We start from the raw sequence: 16,601 nt of genomic DNA, 5'->3' as shown, positions 1-16,601 counted from the left end.
AAGCATTGTGACATCGCTGATGATGTCATCAGTGACACACACACACGAGAGAGACTGAGGGAGAGAGGGGGGAGGGACAGAGGGAGACATTGCGCCCGCGCCAATAGGGCAGGCGAGGCCACGCAGCAGCCGATGGCTACTATGGGGACTAAAACCATCATACATACACATGAATAGTCACTCAATGAATCCACAAGTCTCAGCTTTGCAGTAATACCCAATTGATGCAATTACAAGACTGTTTAGAGACCCCAGTATGCAGAAATAAAAACAAGATGCAAAAACCAAACTGCATGGGATTAGCACAAAGTGGGCATGTCTGTAAAGGGGAGACTCCTGGGTATCCATAGAACTTTTTTCTTTCATGCACACATCTGTGACTCAACACGGCCGCGCGACCCACCAGTTGAGAACCACTGCATTAGCTAATGTGTGCTGCGAAAAAACATGGCTGAAAAACATCATTAATAATGAAAAGATCCTATTGGAAAGCAAATCAACGCTTGTCTCCATCATGATAAATCATCAGAGGCTGATGGCAACCCGACATCGGATCCAAACAGTCTGCTAACAGCATCCAGGTTTTAACAACGTTCTGCTGAGTCACTCTGGATAAAGCAGCTGGACTGGATGAGCACTTGTAAAGAAAACGCATGAAGACATGAAAACAGCAAAATACACACCTCAGATCAAAAGTTTTTATTCTTCTTTTTTTTGCATTGAAATCTACATTCATATTAGTACAATGTAATTTGGTACAGTGAACACTGCTGATGTGTGGTTTTTGTCATTTCTGCTTCTTTATACTAAGATGATACTGTCAAAGTGAGTTTCAACTGAATTTCAAGCAACAGTTGTTTTTTTCGTGTGTATTTTTTTTTATTTTATTTTTTTATATACTAAGTTTTACTGGCCCCTCATGTTGGAATCTCAACAACAAAATTGCCAATATGCAAAACAGAAGCAATGTGTTCAGCATCAACCCAGATAACAGAGGGAAGAAACAAAAAAACAACAAAAAAGGTACAAACTCGAAGACTAAAAGGACAAATGATAAACACATACCCCATAATAACGACAGAGAGCATAATATATATATTTATATATTCTGTAAAAGCACATTCGCGTTAATAATCAATGCTTTGGAATGAAAACGGCAACAAAGAGGCTCATTGTGATCCGCCGACAACTATCCCACACACACACACACACACACACACACTCAGCACATTCAATTCATATATTATCTCAAGCTCATTTAATTTATTCCATTAATACGCATGAATACAGGTCACCCCTCACCCCGAAAAAATTATAATAAATAAGAAAACGAGTGATTTGATTGGTCCATGAGGTAAAATGCAAAATTAAAAAAAGGAGGAGGGAGGAGGAGCCAACGAAGACAGCTGGAAGGATCAGGAGGCCATTTTGAAAGGTGAAACATCAACAGGAGAAGAAAAAAGAAAAGAAAGAAAGTGGTTGATGTTGGACAGGTGCTGTAACAGTGGAAACTGTGCCTTTAAGAAAGAGGAGTTTGTGATTGGAGACAGGAATGACGTCCATTATCCTCATACATGCCACACACACACACACACACACACCATGTATGTACCCCGCCCCACACACACACACATCGTATATGTACGCACGCACACACGCACGCGCACACACACACACACACACACACGCACACACACACACACACCATGCATATACCCCCCAACCCCCACGCACACACTCACCAAACTCCAAATCAAATCAACTGCCCAGGCTGTAATCTTAACAAAGCCACTTCACGGATGATAATATTTACACTGAAGCGAAAACTAAATGACAACTCTAAATGACAAAGCGCTCAATATAAATGCCGAATCAAGCAAAAAGAAAGAGAAAAAAGTAAAACCAATAGAAAAGCACATTCGATCACAATATTTCTCTTTTTGTTCCTTCACTTTTTATCTCCTCCTATGCGCTGGCAAAACAATGTCCACAGAACAGGCGCTGGTGGTGGTGGTGGTGGTGGGTGGGGCTTACAGTCAGAGAAGGCGGTGGGAGGGGCGGTGTGTGTGTGTGAGAAGATGACAGCGATGATTGGGATGTGCAAAATGGCCGTCCATCAAAGCAAAGACCAGCCGTGAGCCCGTGGATGCTGCTGTGTCTGCTACAAGGACAGAGCACTTCCAAAACCAAGAAGGAGAAAAAAGGGCCACCTCCCGCTTGGGACGACCCTGGGCTCAGAATCAAGCGCATCTCCTACAGGTTGCTCAGAAACTGGGTGAGGGAAGGCATGTCGTTTGCTACGTAGTGTAGCCCGAGTTTCTGCTGAAAGGAACACTTCAAACAGAGAGCAAACCACCCGTGTTGGGACTACCTGGGGCTCCAAAACAAGTGCATCTCTTTTCTTCAGAGGTTAGCAGTTTTCACACCGGTCCGAGGAGTGTGTGTAAATGTGTGTGTGTAGTAGTAGTAGTAGTAGTAGTAGTAAGTAAGAGTAGTAGTAGCACTAGTAGTGTTCAGCAGCCATTGGGCCTACTGGCAGGCCTGTCTGTCTTTCTGGAAGAGGATGTCGCTTTAAGTCCAACCCCACCGAAGTGCGCCCCCTACAGAGTTTATGTCATCAGCAGCACCCCGAGCACCAGCAGATCTTAAAACCCTGCTGCCGCGTTCGAAGCAGGAGAGGAAGCGAACCGCTGCGGCTGGTCCGCTCCGACATTCACCAGCCACTTTCAGAATAAAACCCAACCTCCACATGATGGTTGCGGAACTTTCATGTTCCAAGTTTGTAAAAAAAAAAAAAAAAAATGCACGCGCCTTTTTTTTTTTACTATTCCCACCAGACCAGCGTTTGGCTGGTGGCTGGTGTTGGGTTATTCTATGATTTTGTCTGTATACTGTCCTCATGATAATCAGCTTGTTTCTTCTCAAAGTCCTTGTAACATGTGATTCCCCCCCCCCCCCCATCTTGTCTTCTTCATGTGATTGTCTGTCATCCCCCCCTCTGTCCCTCCTGATGTTGTCTGTCGCAGCACCGCTCAGGCAGTCGTGTAGGTAGGCAGTGAGTTGAACAACGCTCATGATGTTTTGAACGGACTGTTGATGGGCAAAAGCCAGGAAGGTTCCGCTGCAGCCAGGCGAGAGGCGCGAAAGGTCTTCTCCCCTCGACTGTTAGAAGGAAGGACAAAAGAAGAGGGAAGGAGGAAAGGGGGGGGGGGGGCATGAAGGGAATGGTAGAGAGGACACCTCTCAGAGGCACAGCGCCCCCTAAGGCCCAATGTGGGCTCAGTCCTGTCCAATCTGGCCCAGTCTAACCCGGTTTGGTTAGGCTGGATCCAGTCCAGTCCCGGTCTAGCTGGAGTCCAGACCAGGCTGTTAGAAGAGTGCTTTGGAGCCCTGGTTCTCGAACTCTGACCAGGCATCGTTCAGTTCCATGAAGATCATCGTAGCATAATCTTCATGAGGCTGGCCGGTTGCCTGGACATACAGACACAAGCAGAGAGAGAGACAGAATTAACTAAAATATTTAAATCTTTTCCAGTACTCCAGAAACTTTTACAGTATTCAGTTTCAGTTCAGAACTGGCCACTGTGGCTCGCTTGATTCTGGCTCCGTACCTTATCTGGATGGACGACCAGCACGGCCCTCTTGTAGTACTTCTTCACCTCGTTTGGGGTCACCAGGTCGGCTATGCCCACCGGCTTCCAGCGCGTCTCGCCCTCCCACAGCACCGTGTGCAGAGTGGACAGCAGTGCTCGGATGTTACGCTCCTTCCCCTCGATCCAGTCCAAGATCTACAGCGCAGACGGACACAGTTAAACAGGCCGTCAGTGCCTTTGGAAATGGAAGTCTTCTTTTTTTCTTAACAACGTTTTTTTTTCTTTGGTTTGTTTTTTAAACTATTATTAAAATATTATTATTATTATTCTAGGATGCCGATCAATACCAGGCAAAAGGACTCCCGGCGGGTACATTTACATTACTGATTGTTGAATGTTGATTAATGTACATTGACCCTTAACAAATAAATTGATTGATTAAAAAAGACCAAACATGGAAAGTACTTTCAGCTCCAACTCAGAGGTTTGGTCTCGCCCCACATTCCTTAATTGAACAAACATTTGGCTGTTCAAGTTAAAGACTTTATTGTCCCCGAGGTGGCCTGTTAACATCATCTGCCCCCGGCCAAAAGCTTGTACGTCGCTCTACCTAATCAGCACTTTTAGTAGGTAACCACCCGTGGTTTGGAAGTCCCAATCTACTCTTAAAAAAGAGAATAAAAAGAGAAAAGGAGAGAGAGCGAGAAAAACAAGCTGGTGCATTTTGCTAAGCTCAATGCATTACATGTGCATTAGAGTGTGTGGAAGCGGTGCCGCGCGTAACTTCGAGCAGGAGCCTGTGGCCATTCACACCAGAAGCGCTCTGTTTTGCTCCGCACCTGCTTAGCTGGCTGCACACAATGACTCGTGGCTCGCATCAGAAACAGACCCGACGTGGAAGGAAACTGGTGGGAACAGCGTGATCCTCCCACGTGCTACGTCCTGCCGGTGAAGCCTGTCAACTGAAAAGAAGCGGCTGGCAACTGCACATGTGTCGGAGGAAGCATGGTGCTAGTCTCGGCTCTCCCCAGATCGGCAAAAGGTGGAGCAGCAGCCGGGGAAGCCAATAGGGCAGCATGGGGATAAATTGGCCAAGTATAATTGGGGAGAAAATCGGGAAAAATCAGGGGGGTACGCATAGTTTATTTGGTTGGTTACCTGTAATTTGAGGGGATCCATATCTTTAGTGATCTCCTGCCTCCTCATCTCAGCGATGGTCCTTGGTCCTTTCCTATCAGGCTTAGAGGCAAAGCCCTGAGTCGACAGCAGGTCCTCAAAATCATCCAGCTTCACCTTGGGTTTGGGACCTGCATCGTAGGAATAGAGACAATGCATAAAAGTAAAGTGAGCACCAAAATCTAATGAGTTCATCCTTGAGTCCAAGTCGACGTTTGAGGCAAATTTGATGAAATTCCATCAAGGGGTTCCTCAGATATCGCGTTAACGAACATGGGTCCCGTATGGAGGGATAACCCGAATCCAAACGGACGGACAGATCCATAATGCCTCCGGCCTGGCTATCGCCAGTGGGGGCATAAAAATATTTGACTGCAGATGTTCTAAATTACATTTTTATACTGCCAATATATATCAACATTCTTATGATTATTAATTATGGACATTTTAAATTGTATATGATTACTTGTGCAGCCCTAACATTGATTAGGTCTCCCTGGAAAAAAAAAGAGATGTTGAATCTCAATGGGACTTCCTGCTAAAGTAAAGGCTAAATCAAATCAAATGAACAATTCCTTTCACTTCCACTCATTGTCTCTTACCGAAGCCAGGCCCGCGGACGCCCCGCTCCTCTCTGCCTCCGATCACGCTGGAGAAGTTCAGGTTGTAGTTGGGTTTGGAGGCCGACGTGCCTGCAGCAGGCTGGGAGGACGGCGGCGCTTTGGGTGTCGACCCAGATCCAGATCCGGGTGGGTTCTTCCAGGGTTTGCTCTGGGCAGAGCCGGGTCTTCCCGGCTGCCAGGGCTGACCTTGAGCTTTAGCAGAGGAGGAGGAAGGAGCCTTGGTGCTCAAAGACGGACCGGAGAAACTAGTGCTGGAAGAACCTGGAGAAGACGTGAGGGAAAAGTCAGGAGAAATGATCCTCTAGTAGTCGATCTATCTCTAGTATCAATTTACTTCTTGAGGTGTCGTGGGCCTAACTTAACGAAACGTCGGTGAAGGAAGGTGCCCACTTGAAAACCCCAATGACATGCTTCATACTGCTGTTGGCTAGGGTAGGTAACTGGTGATTTGTGTCTTGTTTATTAGTTTGTTAGCCTGTTAGCTTGTTTTATTCTGGATTGGGCTTCTAAATGTGTTTTTCCTCGGATTTTGGCACAAGGGATAGTAACATCTTGTCCTGTGTATTAATTAAAAAAATTACCCATCAACCTAATTATCTCTGCATTTATGCACAGTTGGTTGTGCCCCAGCAACTGTGGCTGTGAGTACTTGAGAACTGAGCAGGCGTCTTACTTGGTAAATTGGAGCCCAGGTTTCCCAGGTCGGCAAACGGGTCGAAGGTCTGAGACTTGGCCTTTGAGATAGATGACGCTCCAGGAGCTACACACACACACGCACAATGGAAGAAAGAGAAAGGGTTTTAGAATTAGAATCATTTTATTTCCAAAAACAATCAGTCTACGTGTCTTGGTGACACTGGGTGCACAAACATCGACAACTCGTGCAGTGACATACAGTACGTTACTGTCCTGATGCAGCCCCAAGTAAACTGACAACCTCTACGAAATGCTGATCTGTGTGTGTGTGTCTGTGTACATCGACAAGGAACACTGCTCCAACCTATCTTTATACATAATACAATGTGCTCTAACTTACCTGTATAATACATAATGAATGCATAAGTGTATAACACATCCCAAAACAGCCCGACACGTTCCTGCACCACCACCTACCTGTGTTGGTGTAGTTGGGTTTGCTGGTGGTCATGCCGGCCGTGGTGCTGGCTGCCCAGCTGTCCCACCCACCCAGCAGGTCAGGCTGGCTGGCCGATGACGTCATCTTAGGAGGGTCATTCACTAGTTTATCTGTTAACACACAAAACGTCACACATGAAGTTTGGGTGCACTGCACACGTCAGCCAAGTGTTCTGACTCACACCCTTTCCAAAAAAAAAAACTTTCAAAGTACAACACAAACTGTCCATTTTGCTGCAACTCGACAGTGCTGCTTAATCCAGGACCTTACTTCCTGGAACTCTTGAGAGTAAAAGAACTGGTCCATTGGAGTGAATGGAGATGTCGCAACTCTTCTATATACACGGCTCTGGGATAGGCCATCTACAAGTTCCATTTAGTTATATTTTATATTTGTATGGCCTTTTTAATGCCAGTTAGATTTAAATATGACCAATATCACAATTGAAGTAAATGAAAAATGTAGATGTATAAGAATAGAGAAAAAGAACGCACCCAGAAACTGCAATAGTTTTAAGACCTATCAAACGTAAAATGCTTTATTTAACTGTATTTAAGACCTTTCAAGGCTTGGAATTTAGATAATAATTACAGGACCTTTTCAGGACCTGTACTTACTGAGGTTGAAGAGGCTGGTATTGGAAACCGAAGGGGGGTTACTGTGAGCTGAACCAAACCCACTGGTACCAGAACTGTTGGAACCCAACAAATCACCGAACAGGTCAGGGCCCGACGCCTGCCGCGATGAACCCTCACCGGGACGGCCACCGTTAGCGGAGCTGGAGCCCACCCCAAACGGATCGAACAGGTCGCCCATGGCTGCACGACATGGAGGGGGAGAGGAGAAAGGACACGGGATCATTACCGGATGAGTAACTAGCAACACAAGAAGACAACAAACAGCCGCTGGGGACTCTTACGTTTGGGGTCCGAGGTTGCTCCAGCAGGCGGCCCGCTGAAGAACAGATCCTCCTGCACCGCTGCAGTGTGACCAGCAGGGGGGGCAAACAGGTCGTTGAGGAGGTCGCTGTTGCTGGAGGCAGCTTTCAGGGCTCCCGGAGGAGGGGAAGAGGAGGATGTGGGGGGAGTTTGAGGGTCAGAGTTCAACCCCAAGAGGTCAGCGGTGTCACCGGCAGGAGCTTCCTGGGCAGGATGGGGGGTCTGGGGGGAGAAAGTAGAGAGAGACGGATGGGAGGGATGAGTGAAAAAATGTAAGCCATTTATACCAAATCACCCCCCGCCCCTTTTGTCTCTGTCTGTACACAGTCTGATCACCCAGGATGCATGTTACTGCCAGGATGCATCTTACTGCCAGGTGTAAAAAGGGGCAAAGTATATATCCTTTTCACGGGGGCCATTTTGTGTCAAAAAGGCAGGAAACCCTCATTAGTGTTTTGTTCGCACCTGTGTTTACCCTGCCTTTTCGACACAAAATGGCCCCCGTGAAAAGGGTCTATTGATGTAACATTTTTCCTGCCTATGTTTTAGCTGGACAAATCAGTCATTCAACAAACCAACCAACCAACTCCTTCCCCACCTCAAAGTCAGCATCAAACAGCGGCTCGCTGGGGTCACGTGACAGCGGCTCCCCACAGGGAGCAGAGTAAGAGTAGGACTCTCCCTCTGATTGGTCACTCAGGTCCTCCTGGTCATCCATGGTCCCGCCTCCCTGACTGTCTGAGGCGTCGTGGTGGCCGCTCACATCTGGAAATACATGAAGAGGCTTCATGTTATTCCTTGTAAAAACTTGACATAAAGGTTAAGCTTGCTTCAGACTTGACTAGAGAATGACGATTTAAGACTCATGTTCTCTGTTCAAGCAACTGTCATGTTTTGTTAATGGTATGTGAGAGCAGGGGAAGCTGCACTACAGCAAAACATGTCCAATAGGAAACACTTTTTAGCTACTATCAACAATGTAACAATTACATTTTAAACCATTTCAAGTGTTATCCATTGATTATGATTGATTATCAATTTTGTAATTATTTGAATTTGAGAATTATTGTCTGTTTTGTTTATAATTGATTATTCGATAATCATTTTTCTGTTTGTATAGCTTGTTTAAGTAAGAAGGGTAGGCGCTATAAGCTATAGCTTCAGCCTACACATTTTCGATCTAACAGCCTTGTGCTGCTTTGTTTGTACTTTTTTTTTGTTTTATTTGATGAAATGTTTTAATTGCCCATGACCGAAATAAATAAATAAATAAAAAATAAAAAAATCATCATTACCGGTACTTTTTTTTTTTTTGCCAAGGTACGGTTTTATCCAAGCCATCATAGCGGCTGGTATTGACAAAACGGTGCCAACACTAGTACCTTCCCAGTCGAGGGTCTGGAAGAAGTTGTTGGCGTTGGTGTCGGTGCTGACAGGAGACTCTGGTTCTGTGGCGTTGGAGCCGTCAGGAGTCTGAGCCGGCTGGGCCGACTGGGCCGACTGGGCCAACTCCGAGTCGTAAAACGCTGAGGAACCTGGCTGCCGGGGAAGCTCGGGCTTACCTGGGGGAAGGGTGTGGTTAGGATCAGGATGGAAGGTTTACTTTGTCTGCTCATACAGATGATAAAACAATGAACAGTTGTATGTGCTACCAAGGTGCTTATTATTATTATTATTATTATTATTATTATTATTATTATTATTATTACTAAATTATGATAAATTATAATAAATTATGTCAAATCTCATGGAGGAGAATGGCAACAACAAAATGCATACATCATATACTGTATATGAGAAATAAAATCACTTTGAAGTCACCGGTCTGTTTTAGGCAGCCTTCAAATGTAATGGAAAGTATTGGCTTTATTACTGTGGTTTAGTCAGGCTGTGGCCAGTTAGGCTCAAAGCTAGTGTCTCCACTGTCTGTAGAATCTTGGCTAAACCAGGCTGGACCACAGAGCAGGACATCTACCTGGGTTGTATTACATGGCCAAGAACTGGGTCAAGCTGACCACAATCCCCAAAGATCCTAAAGAGAAAGGTTCCTGGACTGTATATTTTGGAAACGTGAATAATTTGGTTTCAATAGTTGTGGCATTAAATAAATTTAATTAAATAAATGTCTGTTTGTAAAATATTGCAAGAACAACAATGGCACCACAGTCTTTGGTTTATTTCACTGTTCTCTCACTCTTGGTACTTGAGGCTAATTTGAGGTGTGCAAAAGGCGCTCATCATTTTCAAATTCTGTTGCCAGATTGCTCATAGATGGAGACACAGACTAAAGCAAAGCAGACTATGACACACATAACTCCAGCTTGTGCTGAACAGAGATAACCATGTCAGGTGAGCGCCACCTACCGAACTTGCTGAGGATCTCCTGCTGTTCGTCCCGAGAGGAGAAAAGGATTTTGGGGTTGAGGCCCTTGGTGTGGAAGCCGTCCCAGGGAGGGGTCTTGGTGCTGGGTCGATCCCTGGGCTCTACCTCGATGTCCAGGTTGACCTGGAACAAGTCTGGGTACTTCTCCTGGATGTCACAGGCATCCAGATCGTACCTGGCAGGAACACAGAGGGTTGGAAAAGAGGGAGGAGAGGAGAGTATTTTAATTTTTGTTTTATTTGAAAAAGAGATTGAGAAAAATGACAAAATGCTGACAAAATGACTGCGGACATGAAAGTAAATAAGTATTTATACTACAGTATGTTCACTACTTACTATTAACGTTACCATACAAGTTGAGTCATCTTAAGACCTTTGCCTACAAAATAGGCTGTCAGAACTATCAGATAAGCAGGTGCTACCCATTAGGACCAGGGGCCGGTTGCACAAAGCACCTTAAGTTAAGATTTTCCTTAGAGTCCGTTAAGGTGTCCATAAAATAAAATCTGTTGCACAAAACACCCTTAAATCTTCTCCATAAGGTTAAAGACTTTAAGGAAAACGTAAGCACAAGATTTAAGGGTGTTTTGTGTGCAGCCGATTCTATTTTATGGACACCTTAACTCTGACTCCGACAGGAAATTCTTACCCTAAGGTGCTTTGTGCAACCGGACCCCATTAGGACGTTTCAAACTTGCAGAATGATGATATATCCATAGTGTATTGTGGCGATTGTGTGTGTGTATTGTGTGTGTGTGTATTGTGATGATTGTGTGTGTGTATTGTGTGTATGTGTATTGTGATGATTGTGTGTATATTGTGTGTGTGTATTGTGATGATTGTGTGTGTGTATTGTGTGTGTGTATTGTGATGATTGTGTGTGTGTATTGTGTATGTGTATTGTGATGATTGTGTGTGTATTGTGTGTGTGTATTGTGATTATTGTGTGTGTGTATTGTGATGATTGTGTGTGTGTATTGTGTGTGTGTATTGTGATGATTGTGTGTGTGTATTGTGATGATTGTGTGTGTGTATTGTGATGATTGTGTGTGTGTATTGTGTGTGTGTATTGTGATGATTGTGTGTGTGTATTGTGTGTGTGTGTATTGTGATGATTGTGTGTGTGTATTGTGATGATTGTGTGTGTGTATTGTGTGTGTGTATTGTGATGATTGTGTGTGTGTATTGTGTGTGTGTGTATTGTGATGATTGTGTGTGTGTATTGTGATGATTGTGTGTGTGTATTGTGTGTGTGTGTATTGTGATGATTGTGTGTGTGTATTGTGATGATTGTGTGTGTGTATTGTGTGTGTGTGTATTGTGATGATTGTGTGTGTGTATTGTGTGTGTGTGTATTGTGATGATTGTGTGTGTGTATTGTGTGTGTGTGTATTGTGATGATTGTGTGTGTGTATTGTGTGTGTGTGTATTGTGATGATTGTGTGTGTGTATTGTGTGTGTGTATTGTGATGATTGTGTGTGTGTATTGTGTGTGTGTGTATTGTGATGATTGTGTGTGTGTATTGTGTGTGTGTGTATTGTGATGATTGTGTGTGTGTATTGTGTGTGTGTGTATTGTGATGATTGTGTGCGTACTTTGCAAACTTGACGGTGGTGGCGTTTCTGGGGACGAAGCCTGTGTGGTACTGGATCTGGAACATCTTCATGGATGCCATCTGAAACAAAATACATTCCAGTGTTCAATTTGCCTGCATTCATCATCACTGTGTTTACCTTTCATCTAAATGTATCTAGCATGGACGCATTTAGCCGACGCCCCTATGCAGAGTGACTTACCATGCGCACAAAAGTACACTAACAGGGAGAATGACCTTTTCCCAGACAGGAAGTTATGTCAGAGCAGTTGAGGTCAATGGTATTTGTGAAACATCAGCCGCAATCCAGGCAGCTTGACTGCATGTGTGTGCATTCCAATACAAATGTGTGATATGAGTGTCGACACCTGTATGAGTGTACAGCAGGTATACCTATCTGTGTGTGTGTGTGTGTGTGTGTGTGTGTGTGTGTGTGTGTGTGTGTGTGTGTGTGTGTGTGTGTGTGTGTGTGTGTGTGTGTGTGTGTGTGTGTGTGTGTGTGTGTGTGTGTGTGTGTGTGTGTGTGTGTGTGTGTGTGTAGACCCACGTACCTTTGCCTGGAGCCGTCCTCCCAGCGTAGACCTGGCATGGTAGATGACCACCAGCACGTCTCCTTGCACCGTCACATTGAGGGGGATCTCCGCTCTCCCGTCCTCCATCTTCCAATCCCTGCAGAGTGACAGCAGGAGACAGGAAGTCCTTCATTCATCATCAGGAAACACCCTGCTTCACATTCATATTCTCACTCTGCCGATCTGGGGAGAGTTTTAGAGTAGCACATGCTTCCTCCGACACGCGTGCAGTCGCCAGCTGGTTATTTTCACCTGACAGCGAGGGGTTTCACCCGCAGGCCGTAGCGCATGGGAGGATCACGCTACCCCCCCCCGCCCCATTTTCCCCATCCAACCGAACATGCCGCCCTGACCGACCAGAGGAGGCGCTAGTGCAGCGACCAGGACACATACCGTTAATCCAGCTTCCCACCCGCAGACACGGCCAATTGTGGCTGTATGGACGCCCGCCCAAGCCGGAGGTAACCTAGGCAGGGAATGTACCGTGTATGGGCATCCCTCCCTCTGTGTGTACGTATGAACTTACTTCATCTTGTCGTACTCCTGCGATGTGGTGAGGACCCTCTCGTCTCCGACGTAGACTTCGCAGAACGGCCTGCACCCGTTACGCTGCTTGTTGAAGAGAGGCACGGGCGTCATGATGATGGAGCGAATGACGATGGGCTTGCTGTGGGGGATGATGGGCTCCTCGGCCATCATGTCGCACATATATTCTATATACCTACAGAACAAACAGCCAAGCAAAAAAAACAAGATCAACATCATGGAATGTTTTTTCATGATCCATGAATGCACATCATGCTTATGTCCACCTGTCGTTTCGTGCAAGTTCAGAGCATCATCAGAGGCGATTTTTGGCCCATTTTCACCACTGGTATTGGCCCCGCCCCCGGCTCGACTCGCAATTTTGTAGCTTTCCACCGGGTCAAAAACAGGGACAATCTGGGTTGAGTCGTACTTTTTCTAGTAGCACCTCTGTCGAGGTTCCAGGACTGTGGACCCGGTGACGTGAAAACACTGCAGACGACCGATTGGTCAGGCAGAATTGTGTTTACTCTGTCTCTGGATACCAGTTTCTCTTGTGTGTAACATTATTTCCCAAACACTCCTTGTTATTTCCAGCAGTCTTTTGCTGCCTTCAGCCACATACTATCTATGCTTTAGCCTCTGCTGAAATCAAATCCATCTCCTGTATCAGGTCGAGATGAGTAAAGCAGAGTTGAGACGAGCGGGACTATGCAGTACCATGTGGTGGAAATGAGCCAGTAGAGTTTAGAAGTCTCCAAGAGCCTACGGTCAGCTTGGCCAATCAGCAGCCATCTAACTTTAGCGGCGGCTAATCTGGCTATCGTGTAGTCAGCTTGGACAATCTGCAGTAATGCATTAACACCAGAGTTCATCCCAGCTCAGCTCTATGAAAGATGGCAGCATGCCAGCATAAACCACTGATTTATGATCTACTGCCAAAGTAGGAGACATGTGAGTAATAAACATTCTATACGCATCTCCTCAATCCTCTTTCTAGAAGCTGTATCTCCTCACTCCTCTTTCTAGAAGCTGTATGTCCTCACTCCTCTTCTCTTTCTAGAAGCTGTATCTCCTCACTCCTCTTCTCTTTCTAGAAGCTGTATCTCCTCACTCCCCTTTCTAGAAGCTGTATCTCCTCACTCCTCTTCTCTTTCTAGAAGCTGTATCTCCTCACTCCTCTTTCTAGAAGCTGTATCTCCTCACTCCTCTTCTCTTTCTAGAAGCTGTATCTCCTCACTCCTCTTTCTAGAAGCTGTATCTCCTCACTCCTCTTTGTAGAAGCTATATCTCCACACTCCTCTTTCTAGAAGCTGTAGCTCCTCACTCCTCTTTCTAGAAGCTGTATCTCCTCACTCCTCTTTCTAGAAGCTGTATCTCCTCCCTCCTCTTTCTAGAAGCTGTATCTCCTCACTCCTCCTTCTAGAAGCTGTATCTCCTCACTCCTCTTCTCTTTCTAGAAGCTGTATCTCCTCACTCCTCTTTGTAGAAGCTGTATCTCCTCACTCCTCTTTCTAGAAGCTGTATCTCCTCACTCCTCTTTCTAGAAGCTGTATCTCCTCACTCCTGTTTCTAGAAGCTGCATCTCCTCACTCCTCTTCTCTTTCTAGAAGCTGTATCTCCTCCCTCCTCTTTCTAGAAGCTGTATCTCCTCCCTCCTCTTTCTAGAAGCTGTATCTCCTCCCTCCTCTTTCTAGAAGCTGTATCTCCTCACTCCTCTTCTCTTTCTAGAAGCTGTATCTCCTCCCTCCTCTTTCTAGAAGCTGTATCTCCTCACTCCTCTTTCTAGAAGCTGTATCTCCTCCCTCCTCTTTCTAGAAGCTGTATCTCCTCACTCCTGTTTCTAGAAGCTGTATCTCCTCACTCCTCTTTCTAGAAGCTGTATCTCCTCCCTCCTCTTTCTAGAAGCTGTATCTCCTCACCCCTCTTTCTAGAAGCTGTATCTCCTCCCTCCTCTTTCTAGAAGCTGTATCTCCTCCCTCCTCTTTCTAGAAGCTGTATCTCCTCCCTCCTCTTTCTAGAAGCTGTATCTCCTCACTCCTCCTTCTAGAAGCTGTATCTCCTCACTCCTCTTCTCTTTCTAGAAGCTGTATCTCCTCCCTCCTCTTTCTAGAAGCTGTATCTCCTCCCTCCTCTTTCTAGAAGCTGTATCTCCTCACTCCTCTTCTCTTTCTAGAAGCTGTATCTCCTCACTCCTCTTTCTAGAAGCTGTATCTCCTCACTCCTCTTCTCTTTCTAGAAGCTGTATCTCCTCCCTCCTCTTTCTAGAAGCTGTATCTCCTCCCTCCTCTTTCTAGAAGCTGTATCTCCTCACTCCTCTTCTCTTTCTAGAAGCTGTATCTCCTCACTCCTCTTTCTAGGTGTATCTCCTCCCTCCTCTTTCTAGAAGCTGTATCTCCTCACTCCTCTTTCTAGAAGCTGTATCTCCTCCCTCCTGTTTCTAGAAGCTGTATCTCCTCCCTCCTATTTCTAGAAGCTGTATCTCCTCACTCCTCTTTCTAGAAGCTGTATCTCCTCCCTCCTATTTCTAGAAGCTGTATCTCCTCCCTCCTCGTTCTAGAAGCTGTATCTCCTCACTCCTATTTCTAGAAGCTGTATCTCCTCACTCCTCTTCTCTTTCTAGAAGCTGTATCTCCTCACTCCTCTTTCTAGAAGCTGTATCTCCTCACTCCTCTTCTCTTTCTAGAAGCTGTATCTCCTCACTCCTCTTTGTAGAAGCTGTATCTCCTCCCTCCTATTTCTAGAAGCTGTATCTCCTCACTCCTCTCCTCTTTCTAGAAGCTGTATCTCCTCACTCCTCTTTCTAGAAGCTGTATCTCCTCACTCCTCTTTGTAGAAGCTGTATCTCCTCACTCCTCTTTGTAGAAGCTGTATCTCCTCACTTCTCTTTGTAGAAGCTGTATCTCCTCACTCCTCTTTGTAGAAGCTGTATCTCCTCACTCCTCTTTGTAGAAGCTGTATCTCCTCACTTCTCTTTCTAGAAGCTGTATCTCCTCACTTCTCTTTCTAGAAGCTGTATCTCCTCCCTCCTATTTCTAGAAGCTGTATCTCCTCACTCCTCTCCTCTTTCTAGAAGCTGTATCTCCTCACTCCTCTTTCTAGAAGCTGTATCTCCTCACTCCTCTTTGTAGAAGCTGTATCTCCTCACTCCTCTTTGTAGAAGCTGTATCTCCTCACTTCTCTTTGTAGAAGCTGTATCTCCTCACTCCTCTTTGTAGAAGCTGTATCTCCTCACTCCTCTTTGTAGAAGCTGTATCTCCTCACTTCTCTTTCTAGAAGCTGTATCTCCTCACTCCTCTTCTCTTTCTAGAAGCTGTATCTCCTCACTCCTCTTTCTAGAAGCTGTCACTTCAATGATCATTTGGTGCCGCTTGTCATTTTGGTGATCTTATTCTACGGTTTCTAATTGATTTGCATTAGTATGTGCGTTGTGTGTGTGTGTGTGTGTGTGTGTGTGTGTGTGTGTGTGTGTGTGTGTGTGTGTGTGTGTGTGTGTGTGTGTACCTCTTGTGTGAGGGAGCTATGCCCGGGGGGCAGCGCCTCATGGAGAACATGTAGACAGCAGCCTCAGCTGTGGTGAACAGACGACAGAAACACAGGAACGAACACACAGCCACCGCCGACGCTGCCCTGCCATCCTGCACACACACACACACACACACACACACACACAGACACACACACACGCACACACACAGACACACACACACAGAGAGAGAGAGAGACAATGAAAACATGTTGCAACTGTCAGCCACATCTTCCTTCTTCTTCTTACTTCTCGGCCTTGACTTCCTCTCCGCCTCCAAGGATAAAATTCCCCGGATGTAACTTGCATACTGTGACAATAAAAGTGATTCTGATAAAGGAGGGACTTCTACAGTCACTAGTCTCACTACTGCTATACAGTACTGAGGCCATGTCAGCCCTGTGAATTAATGTAGAAGATATAGAAGATAACACAGCCTTCTACTACCTTCTACTTACTGTTGGCCCCAAAACAGACAATTCTTTATACAGGAGAGGAGAGGAGAGGAGACGACGGGAGAGGAGAAGACAGGAGA

General features: G+C 45.6%; 1 protein-coding gene across 1 annotated transcript; it reads right to left on the bottom strand.

Annotated features, from left to right (window-relative positions):
- Positions 1–684: 684 nt before the first annotated feature.
- Positions 685–16,170, bottom strand: LOC310771441 (cyclin-G-associated kinase-like). Its single transcript, XM_083664053.1, has 15 exons — positions 16,045–16,170; positions 12,542–12,736; positions 11,995–12,112; positions 11,445–11,524; positions 9,830–10,023; positions 8,848–9,027; positions 8,064–8,230; positions 7,447–7,687; positions 7,145–7,345; positions 6,506–6,637; positions 6,066–6,152; positions 5,372–5,653; positions 4,752–4,900; positions 3,612–3,788; positions 685–3,471 (listed from the first exon to the last, which is right to left on the bottom strand). The coding sequence occupies exons 1-15, from the start codon at positions 16,092–16,094 to the stop codon at positions 3,370–3,372; spliced, it is 2,355 nt and encodes a 784-aa protein (XP_083520179.1). The 5' UTR covers positions 16,095–16,170; the 3' UTR covers positions 685–3,369.
- Between the last annotated feature and the right edge of the window lie 431 nt (positions 16,171–16,601).

Source organism: Poromitra crassiceps (genome assembly GCF_964638095.1).
Source record: "Poromitra crassiceps genome assembly, contig: HAP1_SCAFFOLD_654, whole genome shotgun sequence".
In the NCBI taxonomy this organism is placed as follows: domain Eukaryota; kingdom Metazoa; phylum Chordata; class Actinopteri; order Beryciformes; family Melamphaidae; genus Poromitra; species Poromitra crassiceps.
Note: the sequence above shows the minus strand (reverse complement) of the source record. Positions and strands in the feature narration are given on the sequence as shown.